Source organism: Tympanuchus pallidicinctus, unplaced genomic scaffold, assembly GCF_026119805.1.
Source record: "Tympanuchus pallidicinctus isolate F22 unplaced genomic scaffold, pur_lepc_1.0 scaffold7, whole genome shotgun sequence".
NCBI lineage: Eukaryota > Metazoa > Chordata > Aves > Galliformes > Phasianidae > Tympanuchus > Tympanuchus pallidicinctus.
Genome location: NW_026294791.1, coordinates 18,454,216 through 18,477,965, shown reverse-complemented (window position 1 = coordinate 18,477,965; position 23,750 = coordinate 18,454,216). Strand labels below are relative to the sequence as shown.

Here is a 23,750-nt window from a genome sequence, read left to right as displayed (position 1 = left end):
TCTCACAGGTGGGTCCCCGAGTGTCCAGTGGGAACGGGGGGCCTTTCGGGGAGGAGATCCGAAGCGCACTCCCGACGTCCGGGACGTGGTGCGGCGGGGACCGGGCGGCTGTTTGGCGCGTGATTTCCCTTCACCTCCCGCTCCCTCCGTTCGCACAGGGCACCCCGCGACAGTGCGAAAAGAAGACGCGTTCGGGAGCGGGTGCGCAGCGGACGGCCGGGGCAGGCCACCCCTAAGAGCCCCCAGCCCCTCTCTCAGCCTGGTTTCTCCCCCCGCCGCCCGGCACAACCCCCGCCCCCCTTCGCCCTCCCCGCTCCACCCGCCCGGAGACTCGCCCCCCGCCCGCAGCCTCGCTTCGCGCCACCCGCTCGAGGGGCGCCGCGGGCGGCACTGCGCATGCTCCGTAGCGCGACGGTGGGGTTGGGGGCGGCGGGGCAGAGGGGACTCCGCGCCCCGGGGACAGGATACGCCCGTCGGCATCCCCCGGGTCGCTCCCGCACGGCGGTTTCCCGTTCCCTAAGCTCCCCTTCGGGAGAGCCGGTCCTCGCCGACACGGCAGTCGAAGGTGCCGTGGGCGGCCGGTGTGCCGCCACCGAGGCGGAGGGCGGTGCCGTGGGCGGCCGGGCGTGCGTCGCGATTGGCCTCCGGGCGGCGGCTGCCTTGTCAGTTGGGCGCAGGGGTGGCCCCGGAGCCGCTCGCCCAGCCCTCTGACGGGATGAAGCCTTTAGGGGGATGCGGCGCTCCGTGCATTTTGATTAAAGCCCCTCGTCTCCCTCCAGTCTGAAGGCAGGGCACCGGGGAGCACGGGGCGGAGGGGCCTGCACGGGGCCGGGCGAGGGAGAGAGAATCCCTTCGGTGTGTCACGTATGGCTCTATAGGAGAAATCATCTCTGGGAATATTGTGGAAAGGACGGAGTATAAGTTGAAGGCGCCCAGGTTTAACTCACGCTCGCGGGCGCGCAGCATGAAGATGCAGAGGTGGTCCACGCGGTGGAAAACGAAAAGGTGGCCCCGGGACTCGGCCGTGACCGTGCTCATCACCCTCGCTGTCCTTCTCCAGGCTGCGGAGGTCAGAGGAGGTAAGGAAACGGACGCGCCGCGGCCGCCGCTCTCCCCCCGCGTCGGGGAAGAGATCCGAGGCCAGGCCAGGGCTGTCAGAACGCCTCTGCTGCCGGGGCGAGGAGGAACCCTGAGGGCTCGGGCCCGGGGCGCGGACCTTTCCGAGAGCCCCTGGGACCGCGGGTGCCCGCTCGGAGCCGCCCGTCCCACCTCAGCGCCGCTCTAGGCTCAGCACCGCCGAGGGGATGCGCTGGCAGGACGGGATGGTGAAACAAATACGCGTTGCGCTGAGCGATTTCCCGTCGTCCGGCACCCCGCTCGGTTTTTATAGAGTGTGCCTGCGATTTTCAGTTCTGTTGAACTTAGGTTCTTGACGCTGCTGAAGCTCACGAAGTTGTGGCAGAAACTGAGCGACAACCATCTGCCTCCTCTGAGAGGCGAGGAAGGGGAAAGCTGGATGTGGAGACTCCTCTCGGATTTTCTCCTTTCCTCCCCTCGCCTGATTTTTCCTTTGCAAAGGCTCGCAGCGGGCAGAGTGTTTTCCAGTGCGACAGAGTAGAAGTATGGCAGGGGCCCTTGGCAGCGAGGAGGGCAACCCCGCAGGTGGGCGCACGCCTGAAGGACGTGCCGGGGAGGAGGGGGCCCAGCCCCGGGCTCCGCGCGGGCAGTGCTGCCGTCCCCAGCCTCCCTCCGCTCTGCCGCCTCCCGGGGGGAGGAGGAAGAGGGGGGGCGAGTGGTCCCTTAGGTGTCCGTGGACACGGTGGGTGCGGTGCAGCCCGCTAGCGACCTGCAGCAGATGAAGGACACAGAGGCAGCCCCCGCAGAAAGAAAGGGAATCTCTGCCCCCAGGCACGGCTCGGCCCTCGGGTACCGCCGCGCCGTCCCGTCCGGTGCGCTGCGATTTTGTGAGCTGAGCTCGCACATCTGCGGAGCTGCGATGCGTGAGCCGTGGCGGCAGGAGCCCCTTCGCCTCCTGCCGGGCTGGAAACGCTGCCCGTCTTCCTCCCTCCTTCATTCGTCCCGCAGGCGCTTGTGGGGGCCAACCTAGCTGGGTCTGAGGATTTCATTTTTCTGTGTGTCAGACACAGAATCATAAAATCATAGGACGGCTTGGGTTGGAAGGGACCTCAAGGATCATCAAGTTCCAACCTCCAACATCTATGAAGGAGTTTTAACTCTCCACCAATAAAGTTTTAACTTTTAGGCTTTTTTATTATTATTACTTTCACGAAGTATTTCTCGGTGTGAATCTCCACATTCTGAATCAACGGGTGTCCTAATGGCAGCTCAGCAAGGTGATCGGGGTCTCCGTTGAAGCCCTTTATACCTGGTCACAACCTTGGCGGTGTCAGCTCCGTCAGGACTTCTGCCCCCTGCTGGCCCCATTTCTGCCAGAGATTTGTAGGGGTCAAATTTCATCCTCGCTGCAGTTCCACGGACTCCAGTGGAGTTATGCTGAGGATGAATTAATCTCGCAGAGCTTCAAAGATTCGGTTTTCCGTTACTATGTCAAAACTAAATTTATTGAAGAAGAAATGCCGTATAGAAAGGCATGATAGATTTTGATGTTTTATGTCACTTTCCTGTGAGTACAGTAGAAGTCACTCTGGTGAGCAAGATTTATGTAGATGATCTTTTCACGTGTTGACACAAATGAAAAGTTGAATGAAAATCTAAACCCAAGCAGCCTGGAAAGCAATCAATCAATCAATCAAACAAACAAACAAAACCCCAGAAGTTAGCTGGTACTTCCTTAGAAATTTTCAACATTGAGCACATTGATAGGTTTTTAGGTTTTATGTTTGGTAACTATTTTAAAAATCCTTTCCTCTAGTCCTCTGTATAAAAGACGCTTTGGAAAAAGTGCTTCAGGCTTCTCATGTTTGTAGGGGCATTCTGAAGAGAAATTACTGCTTGCACTTTTAGCAAATACAGTGTGCCATTTACGTAGAGATGCAGGGAGCTGTCTGTGCAGGGCTTGATCTGTTACTGAAGTCAGAGTATTTCCACTGGCTACCAAGAGAGAAGAATTTGGCACAATTTCCCTGATAGAGTATGAGGGAGATACTTCGGTGTTGTCTTTTGCCTATTCTACTCTTCCTTAAAGTAGTTTAGAGATAAAATAGGACATAATACCTCACATTTGAAAGCTGGAGAGGGAAACTACTCAGATAGAATAGAATACTGCAGTGGGGAAACAATATGACTAAGTACAAATGCTCCAAGTTTTGACCAGGGTAAAATATGAATCATAGCCCTTATAAAATCTATTACATTAAATCCTGTATTCTTTAATTGTCTTTTCATAAAATGCCACTTTGTAAAGAAATGTAAAGAAAATTTCTTTATGTATTTGTATAAAGTATTAATTATACATCAGCAACTTCTTAAGACAGCAGAATCTTTTCCATTCAGAAAAACCTCAAAAGATTCCTAAAATTCTTGACTTTTTTTCAAGTTGCTTTATTTAACATAGAAAAGAAATGGAAGTATAAGGTGTCATCCACAGAATCGAGAAAGGAGGTGTGAAGATCTGCTTATTTCTTCTTTAGAAGGGTTATAGAAATGAGAAGGAGCGGAATGGAAAAGCTAGTGACTCATATTTGGTCAGCTCAGTGCCCACCAGCACTTAAGCAGCTCTTTTTAGAAAATATTTTTGCTTTAGGACTCGCCAAAAGTCAACAGTATTCAGTATTTTAAAAGACATCCTTTGATTTCCTTTCCCCTTCCTCACCTTTTAATACTAAATCTATTGGTAATGTGTTGGAATGAATAAACTCATTTAGTCAAAATGGCATGGCTTCAACACTATAAATTTTTGTAAGGCTCTGGCATCAATGCAGTATTGTGATTCTGATTTAATTTTCATGGGCAAGAAATGAAAAATTAGCCTTTTTATTATTTATAAGCTTTTTCAATCCAGCTCTGAGTGCAAAAAGATTTAAGATTTCTTACTGAAAATGGGACTTTAAAGCTGTATAAAGAAAAGATACTTTCTGTGTGAGGGGCAAGTAGATTGGCTCCTAGTATACCGTAAATGCTTTTTACAGTCGTCTTAGGAAGTACAAAGGTTCCTTGTGCTTCCCCTGGATGGACTTGAAAACTAACAGGAGTTCTAGGTGCAGAAGGATTGGAGAACTGGGTCCACTAGTACTGGCAAAAAGACAGTTTTCTTTGTGGGCTCAGTACTGATATTTAATTGCAATTGCTTAGTAAGTAACCCCGGGAAGATATGGATCTGTTTATTGAATGAAAACTGTTTGCTGTATCTGATTACTCTAAACCAGTAAAGAAAAGGTGTCCCTAAAGTAGAAAAGGATTAATCTCTTCTCAGAACTGTTACTGATATGACACTTCTAACTGATTCACTTTTAATATTGAAATAGAATGTGAAACACTTTCATAATTTTTTTTTTAATTTCACAGTGAAATAGCTATTTTTGTGTTAATTTTGGTTTAACAAAATACCATAATCCTTCAGAAACAGGAAGCATATAGAGGTTTCTCAGACAAAATATAGACAAAAATGATTAAATCAAAGGGAGATTTGGCTAGATTGTACTAGTGATCCTAGCTGAAGTTTTTTCTGAGTCCCAGGGATCAGCAGGTGAAATGGTCCTCTCTTCCCAGTGTAGAGCAAACGAGACTTGCATGCATATGTCTGTTTTACTATATTATTAACATTTTAAAAATTATTTTTTGGGTAAAATAATTATATAAACATCACCAGCAGCCATCTGGTGGAAGAATGACTGGTATTGTGTCGCACATTCTCTAGTGTATGAATCTTTGCATTTAATTTAGAAAAAGACCTCTCAAGGATCTCAGAAAGAACTATTCAGACTGCAGGCTGTGCAGAAAAAAAGTTGCTGCGCATTTCTCAACTTCAGTTTTGCGTGTACCTATTAAAAAGGGATTGTTACATATTCATTATTGCAGTTGTCTTGCTCAAAGATACTTCATCTCCTCCAAATGTGGCTCTTAATTCCAACAAGGCTGCAGCATAATAACAGAGCAGTGACATTTCTGCTGAAGTTACACCTAAAACACACTGGAGCAATTATGTCTCTCCTGGATTTGTCTTATTCAGTGGTGAACAATAGGATTTCCATCTGCCAGCAAGATAAAGAAGTTGCATCTCTCTGTAGAGTTCTCCGCTTCTTTTCAGAAATCCTCCTACCACTGATTCAGTTATAATTGTTCTGAATATTTGCTGATAATATGGGGGAATAAATTAAGCAGAGCTTGGATGGAATCTCTAGTCCTGCAAGACTGCGAAGTCTCATGTAATGACACAGATTTGCCCTCTGGCTGGACACAGCAGATGGCAGTTGCTTGAAAGGACACTCATGCCTGTTGCAGTGGCTTATAACTGTACTGCTCAGTATTAAATACCAAGTTTACAGACTGTAAATGTAAGGATTAATTGCTGACTGTTATAACAATAGTAATAGAATGTGACAGAACTTAAATTCTTTTTAACACATTATCACACATAAAGGGTTGTAAAAATCTTTGTGAATTCTAAGGCTGGGACTTATGTCAAAGCGTTAATGCAAACAGTATGTGAAGTAGATATTATTTGGCAGAGCTGATACTATGGAAGCAAAGTATTTGCTACAAAGCAAATTGAAAGATGTGTTATAAAGTACGATTAAAAACTGAAGATCCAGATCCTGCTACGAATAACAGCACTAGCAGCCTGCAATTTAAATCAACTGCAGTTATAAGTCAAATTGTTGTCACTTTATGACAGTGTTACCATAGCTTATGCTTTTACTCCATGTGTTTCCTCATCTATGTATCTATTCAAAATATTTTAGTAATCTGAGAGGTTTCAATCAAGCATTCATAGTTTAAAAAAAAAAAAGGAAAGAAACAGTCAAAGTTTTACAACCTCACTTTCTGCTTAAGCAGAACTGCAAGTATCAGTAGGGTACAGAACTGGGACTAGCTTCCTTGGCTTGCTGTCAAATGGGAGATTATGTCTTTGACAACAATGAAAGTATGGTGAATTTCTGAGTTATACAGTTAAAAATCATTTAGTTGTTTCTCTATGAAATTAAATAGGGTTACTTTGAATATTTTTATTTAGAATATTTTACTTTGAGTATTTGTAAATACTGACTCCATTTGTTTCTGTTTGTCTTAACACGTTCCATTGCTTATAGCTGAAAAATGTACATGTGTGGTATTTGAAAATTACTGTTTGTCAAGAGATATTTTTGAAGTCTATTAGGATGATTTCTAAATAATTTTAGCAACTTTAGTTTTTGCTTAAGTGGCCTCAGTCTCTTTCATTTTTAATTGCTGAGAGCATACCTTGTCTCTTCCTGTCTACTTTCAAAGAAGGTTTTGCTTTAAGCAATGAAAAGTATAGGAAGCAAAAATGAAATGTCAGCCTCAAAATCTAGGCTATATTCTAGAGCTGTGTAAAATAACAAAACCAAGAAAGAACAATTCTTAATTCTTGCTGAATATTTTAGTTTAAATGAGCCTGCAAGCGTATTCATCAAAGTCATCTGGTGCTTGGACTGCAAGAAAGCACTGCTTGGATTACAGAGACCAGAGCCTGAAGTGAGAACTTAAAAGTGACTGTATTTGAACAACTGGGAAGCTCAGTGAAGCATCTTGGTTAAAATGTGCTTTTGAATTCCTGCCCTTGGGCATTTATTTCAGTATTAATGCTTAACAGATGAAGAACACAGAAAAATAATAATAATTACTTATGCGTATTTAAAAGATACCCATCATGATTGCCCACAGTGACAATAATTAAAATATGCAGTGATAAAAACATGAATGAAAATACTTCCACTGCTTTAGAAATAGCACAAATTTCTAGTAATAGATGTCTCTTGTGCTGTGTCCTACAGTTCAGAAGACTAAGGTCAGCACGTCTACATTGTAACACTGCCAGGGAAGACTTTCTTGCAGGTCATTCATTCATCATTCAGAGCATTTGTTGTTATTTATGTTCTAGAACATTTAGGTCTGTCTGGTCAACTAAATTGCTTGCCGTTGTTGACAGAATCAGAAACTGGCCTAATAATCTGGGATAAGGAATGCAAACAGGAAAAGTTATCAGATTTCACAGTAGGAGAACTGCTGAAACAGTTTGACAAATGGTGGCTAGATAAAAACTATGTAGAAGAACTTTGACAAAAGCTGTATTCAAGACTTTAAAAAAACAAACAAAACAAAACAAAAAATTGACTTATTTCTGGCCTGAAAGCACTGTTCTGAAAGGTGAGCAGCAGAAAGCAAAGACCAGCCATTCCTTTAAGATTTTTGTTGTTGTTATTCACAAAAATATTTTCAGTTCTTACATTAATTTAGCTCTTAGCTTCCTAATGAATGCCAGCTGGATACCATAATCGTAGCAGTCCTTAGAGTGAGCACTTATGAAAATTAAAAATTTAAGAAAAGTCACTAACTGTTGTTCATTATACCTTTAATAAGAAACATGGATTGGAAACAGAGGAGCAACCAGTACCTTCTATTTGAGTTCCTAAATATACACATAGGAATCTAACCATAAGATGTCCTATTTTGAAAATCTTGTCCACAAATATTATAAGAAGTCCTTTCATCAGTACCCACTGAATATGCATATTTTAGCCTACCAGGCTGTAATAGCTGCTACTCTTTAAATGATCTATCACAGCAAGAAAAAAAGTGGACTAAACTTTAAAAAAAACAACAAACAACAACACAATTTAGAATGGAAGATGAATGTTTCGACACTCTTTAGTTTTGCAGTGGTTCTATTGGAACAGATTACTGGCAGAATGAAACAATTCCATGCAAAAATATGAAGTAATAGTGCTTTAGAAACATTTGTCTTCCTAAATTTCTCAGATAATGCTCTTTTACTGATGCAGATGCACCCCTTTTCTTCTACTCCAGGGTTGTATCTCACCAATTATGAATTACTGATTGTAATTCTTACAGGCTATTTCCAGGATAATTCCTGATAACTCTTCACTTTTGCATTAATTAAAAGAATGGTATTACTGAAGAATAATGGTAGGTCAGGAAGAAAGCCCATAGTGTTTATTATATATGAAAAAGGAAAAGTCATGTTTGCTAATGTTACTGAAAGCATAGCAAACTGTAGCACACTTAGTTTCCTAAGATATATCTATAAATAAATAATACTTTCTCTATTTTCCCCATTTAGTCTTATTATTATTTGCATTTACAGTATGTTCACCAGCAAGCATCTTGGAGTATCTTGTAAATGTAGGTTAAATAGGGAAGGATCATTGTGCCTGGGCTGTCTTATAAAATTAAGAGCCTAAAACTCAGGAGTTATCAGAATAAAATTTAAATATAATAGGATTTCGACCTCTAGTCTTCATTAGGCTCTTGAACAGAAATCTATATACTTTTAATTCTAAATGACTCACCGTCTCAACAATTTCTTGTGGGAATTGAGTAGCCAGAAGTTGCCACAACAGTCACTTTCCTGTCAGTCCTTTTAGGCTGATGGCTATCCTTCCTTCTGAAATTACAGAAGCTGATTGTTTTTCTTTACAAACCCTGTCTTCAATAAAAATCTCCTGAACTGTTTGGTCCTTGGTCACCATCACCATTAACTGCAGTTAAAAATTATTTGCTGTACAGTTCTTGGACAGAGAACAGATGTCAGATTTCATGTATCCTACTTAAAAACGTGCAGGGCTATCTTCAATGCTCACTGAAGCTGCTAAGTGGCTTGCAGCCCATTATATTTTGAACAGAAAAAAACTCAAGGTGTGGGACTTTTTTGTTTATAGGGACAATTGTCCATTCTGACTTTCTTAGTTTTCTCTAAAGGGATAATTGTATTCACTCAAAAAAAAAAACCTCTTGACAAATAATTTCTTTTCAATGTACACCTGCTCCAAGACTGCTGAGTACCACTGTATGCATCTGTGATAGGATCACTATAGATGTTTAGAATCTTGAGATCTAAGATATGAAATCATAAGAGAAATCTTTGTTTATGATGAACTGCAACAGTTCATGGAACTGACCTATAAACTGCTTCTCAGTAGAAGTTTATGTAGGAAAAGATGGTTATCTTATAACCAATTAGCATATATAAGTTAAAAAGAATTTGGGGGGAATTCACTACATAAGTATGCTGAGAATTTATTTTTCTGCAAATAATTTTAGTAACAGAGTGTCCAGGTCATCTTCCATCAAAGAAATTAACCCAACACAGAATTTGTCAATTTGTGACAGCAGCAGACTCAAATTTCCAGTAAGAAGCTGTGAATGGAAGCTGATAAGTATGGGAAGAAACAGGAGCTGAAGTGTTCCTCATGCTTAAGTGAAAATTGATAGAAACACATCAGCTTTTAAAAGAGATTTGGGATAGAAACACATTGTACTTACATGAACCAGTACAGTTCTACTTGCAGTGTGTGTTAATTGCTTAACATTAACATACCTAAAATATACATTATTGTCACTCAATAGATTTATATGTTTTATATACTATGTATTATATTTATGTATTATGTTGCATTATTTATGATTTTTTCTTATATTAATTATTTATATATTATTTAAGTAAGCCTATATAGTAAACCTCTTTTTGTTTTGGATCTTTGCTGCAGCTGGTCAGTAGTTAGAAATTGTAATGAAGCATCTGCTGTAAATCAAAATCTTTATTTAACTATTTATTTCTATGGAAACTATCACAAAGAGCACAATAACTATTTGAATGGGGAAATTCTCACCTACAAAACACTTTTTCAGATCACTTTCACCCTCATATATTTATATACAGAATTTGAATGACGGCTGCTGAAGCACAAACAATAAATTTTATTACCTATCACTAAGATATTGCCATGATCTTAGTTACAGCAAGGGTATTTATTTATAAATTAGGAAAAGATTAAATACCATTCATTTAATTACCACCTGCCACTGCATTTAAAAAAAAGCCAAATGTTATCTACCAGCTTTGACCATACCAAGGCAAACTGTCTTGACAAATACAACTTGACCCTGTCTTGTGATTCTTGTGCTTTTACCTAGAGTTATGTGGGCACCTATCAGAAGCTTTTCCATAGGTAGACTTGATCATGCCGGGCATTAATACAGTAACTAGGGTAATTCCTTAAACAAGTAGGCTTATATCATATGTTGAATAAATCATCACCACAGACTGTCTATCCGAAGTATTTCAGTCTGTCTTTTTGCACAGTTTCTCAGTCTTTCATTCCTCTTATATGATAGTCTATATTATTATTACCCTTGAGCATCCTCCATGAGCAGTTTCAACCAAAATAAAGGTAGAATCATATTACCTAAGAGATACTAGCTATGATTATGAGGATGATGCATTTTAGAGTTAATTTCCATTTAGAGATTGTGGAATGGAATTAAGTGAAAGCTGTATTTCTAACTATGACAATATAATCAACATGTAGTCTAGTTTTTTAAAGGTTCTGTTCAATCTATGATTTTATATTTTTAAAAGATGTGATTATTAAAGCGTTGAATGTAAAACACTGCCATAGGATTTAAAGTAAATGTATCATTGTATGTATAGGAAGTCTAGTCTTCAAAATGCTAACAAAAAACCTGCAACAAAAAAATGTATTAAGTTTGCCTCATGTAATTCATTATCATAATGTATCCTGACCTTGCAGTATTACACTGTGATCTGGGATCCAGTTTACAGCTAATTAGCCCCACTGAGTTCTAGATGCTCCTTATTCACTTAGCAGGACCAGATCAGAAACCATTTATTATGCTCAGTTATTTGCTGCTTTCCTTTTAATTTTTTAGAAGGGAGATGCCAGCAGAGGTGGATTTTCTTCTTACTTAACATGCTTTTACACATATTTTGGTATAATTTAAACTAGCTTAGAAGTTCTTATGTTTCTGCCAATCTAGTTCTGTCTTGCTCTTTTTTTATTCCACAGGAAGTAAATAGAAACCTTAGGGTGGGGAAAGAAAGCAAAGGAAGCTTAAATATAGTCTATGTCTTACATTTAATATGAACCAAATGTTCTTGTCCGTACCAGTATAAGTGTGAAAAGTTCACTGGGTGAGTAAAGGTACTTCAGTCATACTGCAGTAATGAAGAACAGAATTAAAAGTTACAAGTGGGTGGCAATCCTGCCCATGGTGGGGGGTGGAATTTGATGGCCCCTTCCAACCCAAGCTGTTCTATGATTCTCTGATGTTATTTCAGGTGCTGAGGTAGTACATAGCTAAAATTTTCTTGTACTTTCATGTTTTTGAAAACTATGAAATTATGCTGGAGCTATCTGATTAACAGTATGATATACTGAAAGATGATAAGACACTTAGGATCATAGCTCATACACCTCTCTGTTCTAAAAATGTGATTTCTGAAGGATTCTCCTTAATCAGCACTTATGAACTGTTTTTCTCTGGCTACTATTGCATAGTCTGTTAGTGGCAGTGAAAGCTGCACATCTCTTTTTGACTTTTGTTTTTCAAAATAAGGATAGATACTATTGATATTCTCACTGTAGTATTTAATGAGAAGAATGACCACTTGCAGTTGGTACTCCATCATTGGAAACATAGAAGAGTGGAAGCTTGCATTTTGTTTGCAGCCTGATACTCAGGAGAGCTTTGCCTGAAAAATGCAGGTTCTGCTCTGGAGAAGATAGGCTTCTTTACGTAGGCATGTATTGAGGATCTGGCTGGTTCGCCTGCAGGAGATGGGCTTCAAGCATCAAGCCAGTGTGGCCATAAAGTCACAAAGTCATAAAGGGACTGATTTTCAGGATCTGGATCCTCTATTTTGACAAACTTATATTGTCCAGTTTTCAAAACTGATACATAAATTCCACAGGGAGAATTAACTGCACCCCAGAGACTGGTGAACAGAGCTTCCTCATTTTGTTTGTTTGTGGTCTATTTCTTTGCAATCTCAAATCTTAGTGCTAAGTCAGAAGGATGCAAAAGTATATCATTAATTTGCAGCTTTCTTCTCATCTGAGAAAACTATTAAGGGACATTATATTAGAGAGTAAAATAAATAAGTTCTTGTGAGTGGCCCTATGTCTGCTAATAAATTAATGGTATCCCTTATATGCAGGTCTTGGGCTGACACAGTAAAATGGGAGGTATTAGTTTGAGAGCAGCTCTCATACAAATTGTAATCCTAATTTGAGTTTCATACAAACAGGCAAACAGTGTGGCCTTGGTACTCTTTGTGGCTGCTACTTATTGTTTCATTCCAGAAATTATGTGGGAGAAACATGCTAGAGGAGAGATGATTTACAGGAAGAGATGAAGCTCACAGGTCAGACTGACACTGAGCACTGCAGAACCTTACGAAACTGGCAGAGAGCAATCACGGTCTCTGTTGATAGCTGCTAGACTGTGTTCTTCCCTGAATTTGAGAGTCATCTTTCTACCTCTCTATTCTGGTCTTCTAAGCAGGTCAGTTGTTGGCTATGCAAACATTGATGCTCGGCTGAACATGAGCTGACAGTGTGCCCAGGTGGCTAAGAAAGCCAATGGCATCCTGGCTTGCATCAGAAACAGTGTTGCAAGCAGGAGCAGAGAGGTGATTGTTCCCCTGTATTCAGCACTGGTGAGGCCGCACCTCGAGTACTGTGTCCAGTTTTGGGCCCCTCACTGCAAGAAAGATATTGAGGCCCTGGAACGTGTCCAAAGGAGGGCAACAAAGCTGGTGAGGGGTCTGGAACACAGGCCATATGAGGAGAGGCTGAAGGAGCTGGGAATGTTCAGCCTGGAGAAGAGGAGGCTCAGGGGAGACCTCATTGCTCTCTATAACTTCCTGAAGGGAGGCTGTAGTGAGCTGGGGGTCGGCCTCTTCTCTCGTGTCATTAGTGATAGGACCAGGGGGAATGGCTTCAAGCTACGGCAGGGGAGATTCAGGCTGGACATGAGGAAGTATTACTTTTCAGAAAGGGTGGTCAGGCACTGGAACGGACTGCCCAGGGAGGTGGTGGAGTCACCGACCCTGGGGGTGTTCAAGGAAAGACTGGATGTTGTATTGAGGGACATGGTTTAGTAGGAGCTATTGGGAATAGGTGAACGGTTGGACTGGATGATCTTTTAGGTCTTTTCCAACCTTGGTGATTCTATGATTCTATGATTCTATGATATTTCTCATCCTCCTTTATACTTCAGACAGGATAATTCTAAACAGAATGTAAGTTCTGCTGTTTTCCAAGACCTGTTTATTTTTGGCTGGATTCCCAAATGTGTGAGCTTTGTGACTTATTAAGAGCAAATGCATTTAGTGCTTTCTGTAGAGGTCTTGTGTAGGTGATTTGAATGTGCATGGTGCACTTCTCAAGAATTTTGAGACTAATGCCATATCAGCCTGTCTGTAAATGTAAGGATAAATATAGGTGTTTATGGCTGTTCCAACTACATTTCCATATTTCCATAGTTTCAGTAAATGTAAAAAGTGTTGAAATTCACCAGAACAAAACTTCTAGTACGAGAATATGTTTGCAGAAATCTAAATATACGACAGCTTGACACAGAAAAAAAGTAGAGGCAAAGTTTTAACACTGAGGCCCTATTTTCAGTGGCACTGGCAGCTATGAGACTTTCAGGCCTGAACTATAAGACAGGTTGCATCCTAATCTGATTTTAAAAATGGCGTACACAAGAATGTTGCAAAAATATTTGAGGAAGAGGCACAAAATCAGAAATCCTGTTTGGATAATGGATGAGTGTCAGGAGTTGGATTTGATGATCCTTCTGGATCCTTTTCAATGGGGGATTATGATTCTATGAATGAATGCTAAGTAGGTTTCTATGAAAAGCATGCTTTTGTAGAGAAGGATATTAGAATTTATGAATTCCTGTCTGCTTTTATTGGAGATGAACTGATTAATCTTTTTTTTTTTAAATTTATATGCCTTTTCTATTTAGAAACCACTGTAAACTGAGTAGTTTTTTGTTTGTTTTTTTTTTTTTTTTACTGTTCATGAGCCTTGACTCACAGTTTGGGGAAATAAATATCACCTATAGACTTTTAACAAATGTTCATTTTTGTTATTTAGAATTTGTGGTTTGAACATTGCTCACTTTTATGATTCTCTTTTATGACTGGAAGTTTTTTAGCAGCAGAATCAGCATGAAGTAATGAATAATCTTGTTTAAGGATGAAGACTTTTCTAGCCAGCCTTTGTTCTAAAAAAAATAATGAAGAAAAATAATCTGGTACAAATTATATAAAAGACCAAAGAAAAAAGAATGTAGCAGTGGTTGACTTATACTTTCACTGAGTTTTCCAGTGACTGATTTAAATTAACTATAGTTACTGCAAAAATAGCCATCAGCTATCGAAAACAATGTGAGTGTTCCTTCAGTAGCTTTAGAAATATGTTTACCTATAGAAAGAGCTTTATATGTACTAACATCCAGAGAAATAAGGCAGGTTTTTCAGAATTTGCAGACTATACTGTAACTTTGCTTTCAAAATTGTTTGAACATATTGAATCTGTAGGCTGTTTTAAGTAACAGAGTTAGAGTAGGTGTGTACTATAGCATTTATTCAAATTGTATGTAGTATTAGCTTGTAATAAACATTTAAGATTTGTATTTAATAGCATGATCAGATGAAAAATTTAAATGGAATTAAAATAAAAAAGTAAAGCTTATGGGCATTATTCGTGATTATATTTTAAACCAGAAGAAGTTATGTACATTCTAGGCTGATTAAGAAAATCTCAAATCCTGTGTTATTCAAAGTTAGGTTTAACACATAGTTGACTTCGTCATATTTGGCAATACCGAGGAAATAGAATAATAGAATCATAGAATCACTCAGGTTGGAAAAGACCTTAAAGATCATCAAGTCCAGCCATGACCTAACTAAACTACCCTAACAACCCTCCGCTAAATCATGTCCCTGAGCACCACATCCAAAAGGTTTTTAAACACATTCAGGGATGGTTACTCAACCACTTCCCCGAGGAGACTATTCCACTGCTTAAAAACCCTTTCTGTAAAGAAGTTTTCCTGATCTCCAACCTAAACTTCCCCTGGCTGAACTTAATGTCATTTCCCCTCATCCTGTCACCTGTCACCAGTGAGAAGATGCCTCATTGAGGGAAATAATAGCAAAACTGGCTAAGAAAAAAGAATAAAGACAGATGTGTCCAAGAGGAACTCTAATTAGAATACCACTTTGCCTATGTTTTCACACTTTCATTTGCTGCATGAAAGCAATCCTTTAAATAGTTGAATATGCATACATAATGAATTTCAGGGCTTAAGTTAGTATTTATCAACTTATAAAGTGAATACAAACAGAGAGTAAATTAGCAATAGTCAATGCCGCAGTGCATTTCAATGATATGTAGAAAGGTCGTATTTCCCAAATACATTACTCAGCTTTGATAGTCATGTAAGATTTTGTTTTTCCAGCTGTGGTGGTTATGAGTTTGTCAACAAGAAAGCTGCAGAAAAGTCCTAGTGGAGAAATGACCGGTTAAAATCATGTTTCCATTAAAGTATATGTATATATATATATATATATATATCTCAGGGAAGCCATTATCTGTAGGGTGTATGAGAATCAACACCTGATTTTTTCTTCTGCTGAAAACATGTGCAGTAGGCAAACTATATACTGTCACTGCTTGCTTATTCAGTACTTGGCCCTTCTGAGGTGAACTTCCATTGATTAAAGATTTTTTTTTAATTATTATTATTATTATTATTATTATTTACTTACAGAGTCAGTGACACAGAGTCTGGTTGGAAACCTATAATTAGCAGTGCTCCCCAGAGGTCGGTGCTGGGTCTGGTCTTTTACAAAGCTGGGAGGAGTGGCTGGCAACCAGAAGGACATGCAGGCATTTAACAAGATCTAGACAGACTGGAGAGTTGGGCAGAGAGAAAGCCAATGAGTTTCAACAAGAGCAATAGTAGTCTTGCATCTGGGGAAAAATAACTGCATGCATCAGTGCAGGTTAGGGCCTGACCTGGAAAGGAGCTCCGCAGAGAAGGATCTGATTGTCTTGGTGATCAGCAGGTTGGCCATGAGCCAGCAGTGTGTCCTTGTGGCTAAGAAGGCCAGTGGTATCCTGGGGTACATTAAAAAGAGCATGGTCAGCAGTTTGAGGGAAGCGATCCTCTCCCCTCTACTTTGCCCTGGTGAGGACACATCTGGAGTGCTGTTTCCAGTTCTGGGCTCCCCAGTTCTAAAGAAGACAGCGGTCTCTTTGAAAAATTTCAGCAGAGGACGACAAAGGATGATAAAGGGCCTGGAGCATATCCCATGTGAGGAAAGGCTGAAAGATCTAGGACCCTTCAGTCTTGGAGAAGGCTGAGAAGCAATCTCATCACTGTTCATAGACTCAAATGCATGGGAGTCAAGTCTGTGGGACTGGACTCTTTTCAGTGGTGAGCAACAGTAGAAGCAAGGAGCAAAAACTGGAACACAGGAAATTCCGTATTAAGGCAAGGAATACCTTCTTTACTGTCAGAGTGACAGAGCAGTGGAACAGGCTGCCCAGAGAGGTTGTGGAGTCTCCTTCTCTGGAGATGTTCAAGACCTGCCTGGATTTCTACCTGTGCAACCTGCTGGACTCAATTTCCAGAAGTCCCTTCCAGCCCCTACAATTCTGTGATATATTCCAAAACAATTTTGTAACAATCTCAGTGAAATAGTAGCTCTGAATTTCTTTGGATCTACAATTTTGAACTGTCAGACAACAAGCATAAATGCATTGCAGTTGGCACCTAAAGACAAGACAATTCATTTGAATTTTGGCTTGAAAATAATGAAACTCCTGAAACTGAAAAACCTCTTGCAACAGTACTGTCTAGGGTAGCAGCTCTGTTGAAAGGCTATAGAGCTTCACACAAACAGAAAGCTAAGCATCAATTGCATATCATGACTGTAAATAAGCCTAAAACATACTGACCTGCATAAAAAGGAGTGCAGACAGCAGACTGAGGCACAAAATTTTTCACTTTATTTGATTCAGCACTCATTAGACCATGTCTTGAATTCCCAGTATAGGAAAGATAATGGTAAACTGAAGTGTGTCAAGTAGGTGGCCACCAAGACAGTCAGAGAAGATGGTTGGGTGCCTTTTCTCTTTAAGGGCAGGTTAAGTAGCACAGGTCTTTCTTTTACTAAATTTCTAAGTAAAGATCTGATGAATGGCTTAATTCTGATAAATAGTAGACAAAATAATCCATCCCACTAACTTACTTTCTTTGGACTTCTGACTAAAGATGTTCCTTCTGAAAATGTAGTTGTTAAATAAAGATTGATCTAAATACATCCATTTCCTGGTGCTATTGTAGGTAGAAGACAAGTAATTCCCTAAACTTTGGCCATTCTATGATTCTGTCTGTGCACTCCTTGCAGTCAAAACAGTTTTCTTTTTCTCTAATTGGAAAAGAGATAAGCTTCTTCCTGATGACATGGCATTTGAGAAAGCATTCATAAGAGTCAAAATATTTCCTAATGTTAGCAACTCTAGATTCAGCTACAAGATTAGTAGCTGAATGCTTCTGAAACTTTTGAAATTAGTTCTAAGTTACTCAATAAAATAATGTGTTATAAATTTAAATCACCAAATTTCCATGCCTTTGGAAAACTGATTTTCAATGAGTCAAGGTATTCATATATCTGATCATAACATTTCTGTTAGATTTGATGAACCTTTACATATTTAAAAATTAATAATCCCGTTAAAAGAGCATTCTGATGTAGGAATTGTCTGCAGTAAATCAATGCAGTTACTGTTACGATGCAGTTACTGTTATGATTACACATATGCTTTTGCAATGAAATGCATTTTCTTTTTAAAGTCTGCAAATTGTGGAGATATAAGATGGTAACTTATTTTTTTTCTTTGTCAGCTGAACCAGTTGATGTGCTAAAAGTATTAGAATTTCATAATTCACCAGAAGGAGTATCAAGAACAGCAGGATTTTGCACTAACAGAAGAGATTCAAAAGGCTCAGATGTTGCCTACAGAGTTTCAAAAACTGCACAGCTCAGTGCCCCAACAAAGCAATTGTACCCAGGTAAGATTATCAGAAAGCTATTACTTTGTTAAATTATCTTACTGCCTGTCCATTTACGGTATCTAAAAATGCAGCATGTAGTCCATTGTCAGTACCACAAAATAATTCTGTTATCCCTAGAAGTGTGACTGCACACAAATGACAGGATGTGCTCTTAATCCATGGAATGAAGATGTTTTTATTGGTTTCAGTGATAAAGCTTTTCAAATTCTGCATCACCAGTAGAACAAGTCTGTAAGCCATGTTACTCAGTTTTTCCATGATTTTATCTGAAGGAAAGCTTATTTGGTGGCTTTGGCATGCTTCCTCTAGATTCAGTAGAGCATTTAAAAGCAATTCTTTTTATGCTGGTAGAAATGAGTTGTGATTGGCCATTGCAATAAGTTATTTAAGAGTATCTGAGTATTTGGAGGACTAAACAAGGCTAGTTGTGGACAGCAAGTAATGTGATTCCATCTTCTCTCAAATTTCTCTAAAACGAAATAATCACATTTTGGAAGAAAATAATTGTACGTTGAAGAAAGGCTTTTACTCCATTAGTTTGCTTTCACTCTTCATTTGACCCAAACATATTGAGGAAAATGATTATAAGGATATTAAAAGAAATCCTGAAACCTTTAATTTTCCTACTTTGATACATCACATACAGTTTGATTAAGTGCCTCTATAAACACAGTTGTGAGCAAAGAAAATACCTTTTATCTCTTTTGAAGGTTCAGTCATATAGACATCAGCAAAGATAAAATGGTCAAATATTTATTTTTTTCTAGCAATAATGCATTCCTACAGTAATATGGGAAACAACTACAAACAGTTCAAGCATATCTTGCATGTTCGTTTTAATTATCAATTCACTTTTTTTTTTTTTTTTTGGTAGAAAATCAAAGTAAAATTCACTAGAAAGATAGAATTTGTTAATTTTTAAAACATTTCAACAAAGTTACATGTAGTTAACAGAGCTCACCACTTAAAAATACTATTCACTGAATGGCACTTGACAATTTACAATGCCTTACTGATATCGGTATGATTGTGTGTAGTTGTTATTTCAAGTAAGTAAGGGTGTCAGAATGGAGATTAGTCTTTCTTTAAAAGGTGCAAAATGATCCATTATACTGAAAAATTGCAGAAGCTGCACTGTGTAATTGTCATCCTTATGAGCTTTACAATGTGTATCCTTGAAGCCAAGTGCTGTGAGAAAAAAACTTTAAATGTTCATTTAAATACAACTGGACAGATTAAACTGACTTTGACTCATTGATGTTTAAAGGAGTTTAGAACAGCACAGGCACTTTGTGCTGAATGAAAACCTGAGTCTCAGACAGCTTGGGTTGTCTTGCACTTGCTCATGAATGATATCGTAGCATGAAGAGGTGATCTGGCAGCTTCACTAATAACTGTTCACTTGATTCTTACTTGAATGCCAGAACAAATATTTACCTCATGTTGTTGGCTGACTTGTAAATTTCTATAGCCTTTGACAGCCTTAACTTAAGTATTCCTCTTCTTATTGCTTTCAGTTTATGCATTACAACTTGGATGAGTTTGCTTGATTTCAATGGCTTGTTGCAACATTTGTGTGTGCAAGAAGTAAATAAAAAGCACAGATCACTGATAATGTGAAAAGAAACTACCACAAAACTTTGCTTAATACAAGAAAATGTCATGCTACCTTCTACTTCAGTAAAGAGCCTAGAAACAATTTTTAGGAAGTGATTATGACAATTGCTTCCTTTTAAGTCCTGCAAGACAGACATCCTCTCCCCACCACAAGAAATCCTTCATTTTCAAAGAATATTCTTATAGATATTTGGATGTGTCTGTCCCTTTTTCTTAGCATGAAATTTCTTCGTTTCTTTCTTAATGATAGTGAAAAGACAACATGTGAAAACCAAGGTTGAGTTGTGAGATGCCATTTTAGCTAAACAAAATGAGTTGTAATCCATCCTATGCTTACTTCCACCTAATTCCTATAACTCATCAGAGAGTATAGGTTAGCTTCTAGCTTCTAGGGAACTAATGATAAAAGCTGAGAGCATCAATAAATTCATCATTTAAAAATAGAGCTAATAATATTCACCAACCAGAGAACAACAGACACTGATTTCACTAATTGGAAGGCATTCTACAATTGTAAAAGTAACTGTTGAGAATTTTGTCGTACTGATTATTTGTCAGTTATTCAATATCTTTTACAAAAGAGTATATAAATGACAGGAATGTACATCCAGAAATACCCAAAGATTTTTTTTAGCAATTTTCCTCCAATTTTTTTTGTATTATTTTTTGTATTGTCCAAATAGAACATGAATAACCAAGAAATTTAGTAGTTTAGAAGGCTTTGATATCTGTTCCAGTTGAATGTCCAAAACCTATATATGCATAAACTTTAACATTCATTTTCTGTTAGAAAGTTATTTATTTTTTGAATTTTAAGATGAACAGTGCAGGAATATTACTTATATTCACACAATGTATGTGCAAAATCTGGAAATATTATGTCACTGCAGTGATAACGGGAACTACTGAACAAAGTAAGAGTCATCTTTAGTTATCTTTCTGATAAAACTCATAAGTTCTTTTGATAGGATATAACCCGAATGAAGAGCACATGCCCAGAATAGATGTACACATCACCTGCCTTAAGCATTTTCTCATCAGTTTTTAAAATTATTTTTAATGATTTAAAAAGTTAAGTTGTACATGTTAAGAATTAAAGCAAGACCACAGTTACAAAAGAGAGCAAACATTTTCTTATGGTAGTTTTCTCTATATTCATTTTGGAGAATAAACAAATAAAAAAACAGATTATATATAGGATCCTCTTAGAAAAAAAATTAAACGACCAAAGGGTAGTTACAGAATTTGTAACAGTATACTTTGTTCTCTTTGCAGATGGAGATTTTCCAGAAGATTTTTCAATATTGATGACAGTAAAACCTAAAAAGGGCATTCAGTCCTTCCTTCTGTCTGTCTACAATGAACAAGGAATTCAACAAATAGGTGTTGAAGTTGGAAGATCCCCTGTCTTCCTCTTTGAAGACCAAAATGGAAAGCCTGCCCCAGAAGACTATCCTCTTTTCAGAACAGTCAACATTGCTGATGGCAAGTAAGTGCAAAATTTTAAGGTGGAAAAAAAAAATAAAATCACAGAACATCATATAATGGTCTTTCCAAATAGGTACTGCAAGTAATTAACTAATTATGAACAATTTCCATATAGTTGAACTGCTGTGGTACAAAATCAGAGGAGCTTTGAAACAGAACACAACTCCAGCCTGAAATGGAGTACAGAGCCACCAATAAAACCAAACTTCTCTATTTCTATGAATTATGAGGAATTCATAGTGAGGAATTAGTGAGTGAGGAAATAGCCATGGAAGGTAAAAGTAAACTAAAGAAGACTCTTGCCGTTTTTTCAGAAGACTGAAATAATAGTCTCACTTTAAGGGTCATCTACTCCATTTGAAGGTGATATGAAAACTGAAAGTAAATTGACATGAGAATGCATACTTTTTCCTATCCTGAGCTAAAACAATGGATGAATAAGATCTTGTGATATGCCTGTGTATAAGGAAATTAGGGAAAAGTCAGATGGATAATTAATTTGAAATGTTGCAAGGATTCACACTTCATCGTTATTAAAGGGAATTAATTTCAAACACTTAATGCATTCTAACTACAGGTGTTAATGCTTTATACTCTAACTTCCCTTTGAAGACAAGCAGTTGTTTCCAGGAATGCCATTCTAGTGCTTTTTGCATTTGTTATTGTTTCTTTTGAAGACATATATCCTTTCAGAGAATTAATACTTATTGTGCCACAGTTCAAGAAAAGCTGCCACAAGCATCAGAAATGCACAAGATGGAATATGATTACATCTTTTTGTTTAATAAACAGATTGGTAGAGAAAAGGTGACAAGTAAATTCAATTACAATGATATGTTAGTAAATTAATACAAAGATAAAGGAAATATTTTTGAAAAGTAATTACCAATTATTATGGCCTGAGTTGCCACACAATGAAATTTTACCATGAAACCTGAACATGGATCTCAGAATTTCACCTAAAATCTTTAGAATCTAATAAAAAGAAAAATCAAAATGAGAATAGTTTGGTACAATTTTCTGCAGTGGGCATATAAAACTTCTAAGCCAACTGGAGTCAGTCACATAGTGAGCTATTTTTTCCATTCATTCAGCTTTTGCATGCTTTCAAAAATGGACCAAAATTTTCATTCTGATTCAGCTCTTTTAGGAAGGATCTAGGGCAGCCGCCTTCATCTCAAAATGAAATATATTGAAGAAGTGTAAACAGTGTAATATGCCTGAGGATTCGTGGACAGTTTGCTTTTATAATGATAATATTTAACTGTGATCCAGAGCAAACATGAGTGAGCTCTGGCTCACTGATACTGTCAGATTCCAGATACCAGTCAGATTCCAATAGCCTTGAGGTGTCTCCCTTTGTATACAGCAGCTCATTGTCTAAGTTGTCTCACTGAAACAGACAGCCTCAACACTTTTTGCATCAAAAATGCTTTTTTTTTTTTTTTTTCCACATTAAATTATAAAGTGCCTTACTCTTAGGTATTTAAATAGTCATAGCAGGGAGACTGGCTAATTAATATGCTCTGCCATTCGAATGTCATAAAGAACATAGTACAATTGGGCAAATTCTTAAAAATGTACCTATATGTCTTTTAAATACGTGTCAATATTCTGAACTGCTTCACTTTTTTGGTGAAGCTTTATGTAGAGGAAGCTATTTTTGCAGGAATATTGGCAATCATTTCCAGTAGTTGTAGCTGGAAAAACTACTATGTTGGAACAGAAAGGCAAAAGAATGTTATAAAATTTTTGGGATTGATCATCAAGAACAGATAGTAAAACATAGTAGCTAAGAGCTACTCTGAACGAGCCTTTTGCATGAGTCATTTAAGTAATTTAGAAAATCAAATTAGCCTACTCTGATAAAATGTAAACAGTGCACTTCTAATTTAAGTTCACTGGGCAAAAGCTTCAGAGAATTTCATCTAACATAGGATCATGACCTAATATGGGCTCTGGATCAGATTCCTTTGTACAAAAGAACCTAAGTTACACAGTGGATAGACAAAACACAATACATTTGCACATATGTGAAGGAAATAGACATTTAACATTTTAGGTACAACATTTTATCAGTGCACTACGTGTAGTAAGCTGCTTTGATATAAATACATTGACATACTCTTCAAAACAGGAGTTAGAGTAGAATTATGTTTTAATAGGTGGCATCGAGTAGCCATTAGTGTGGAGAAGAAAAGTGTTACAATGATTGTTGACTGCAACAAAAAAACGACAAAACCACTGGAGAGAAGTGACAAACCAATTGTGGACACGAATGGCATCACTGTCTTTGGAACCAGGATTCTGGATGAAGAAGTATTTGAGGTAAAAAAAATCAATATTCAATTCCATTTGTTTTCTAATCTACTTTTAAGAAAATTGAGCTATTTAGTTTTGAGAAAAGGATTTAATTCAGATTAGAATGATTTTTATATGGGAAAAGTTGATAAAATGTTGAAACTCATTTATGAGCATGTTAGAATAGGTTGAGATGAAAAACAAGAGAAACAGAAGTGTCTCTATTGTTAGAAGTTACAGTGCATTTCTCTGTTCTTCAG

The 23,750-nt window shown here is 38.4% G+C and overlaps 1 protein-coding gene across 3 annotated transcripts in view; it reads left to right on the top strand.

The window, feature by feature from the left end:
- The first annotated feature begins 689 nt into the window (after nt 1–689).
- The window catches only part of COL11A1 (collagen type XI alpha 1 chain), a 133,585-nt gene continuing 110,524 nt past the window's right edge, over nt 690–23,750 (top strand). For all 3 annotated transcript variants that reach the window (XM_052666497.1, XM_052666495.1, XM_052666496.1), the window contains exons 1-4: nt 690–1,079; nt 17,914–18,081; nt 20,977–21,190; nt 23,355–23,517. In XM_052666497.1, the coding sequence (XP_052522457.1) occupies nt 965–1,079; nt 17,914–18,081; nt 20,977–21,190; nt 23,355–23,517 (660 nt within the window). In that variant the 5' untranslated portion in view covers nt 690–964. The remainder of the gene's footprint in view (nt 1,080–17,913; nt 18,082–20,976; nt 21,191–23,354; nt 23,518–23,750) is intronic.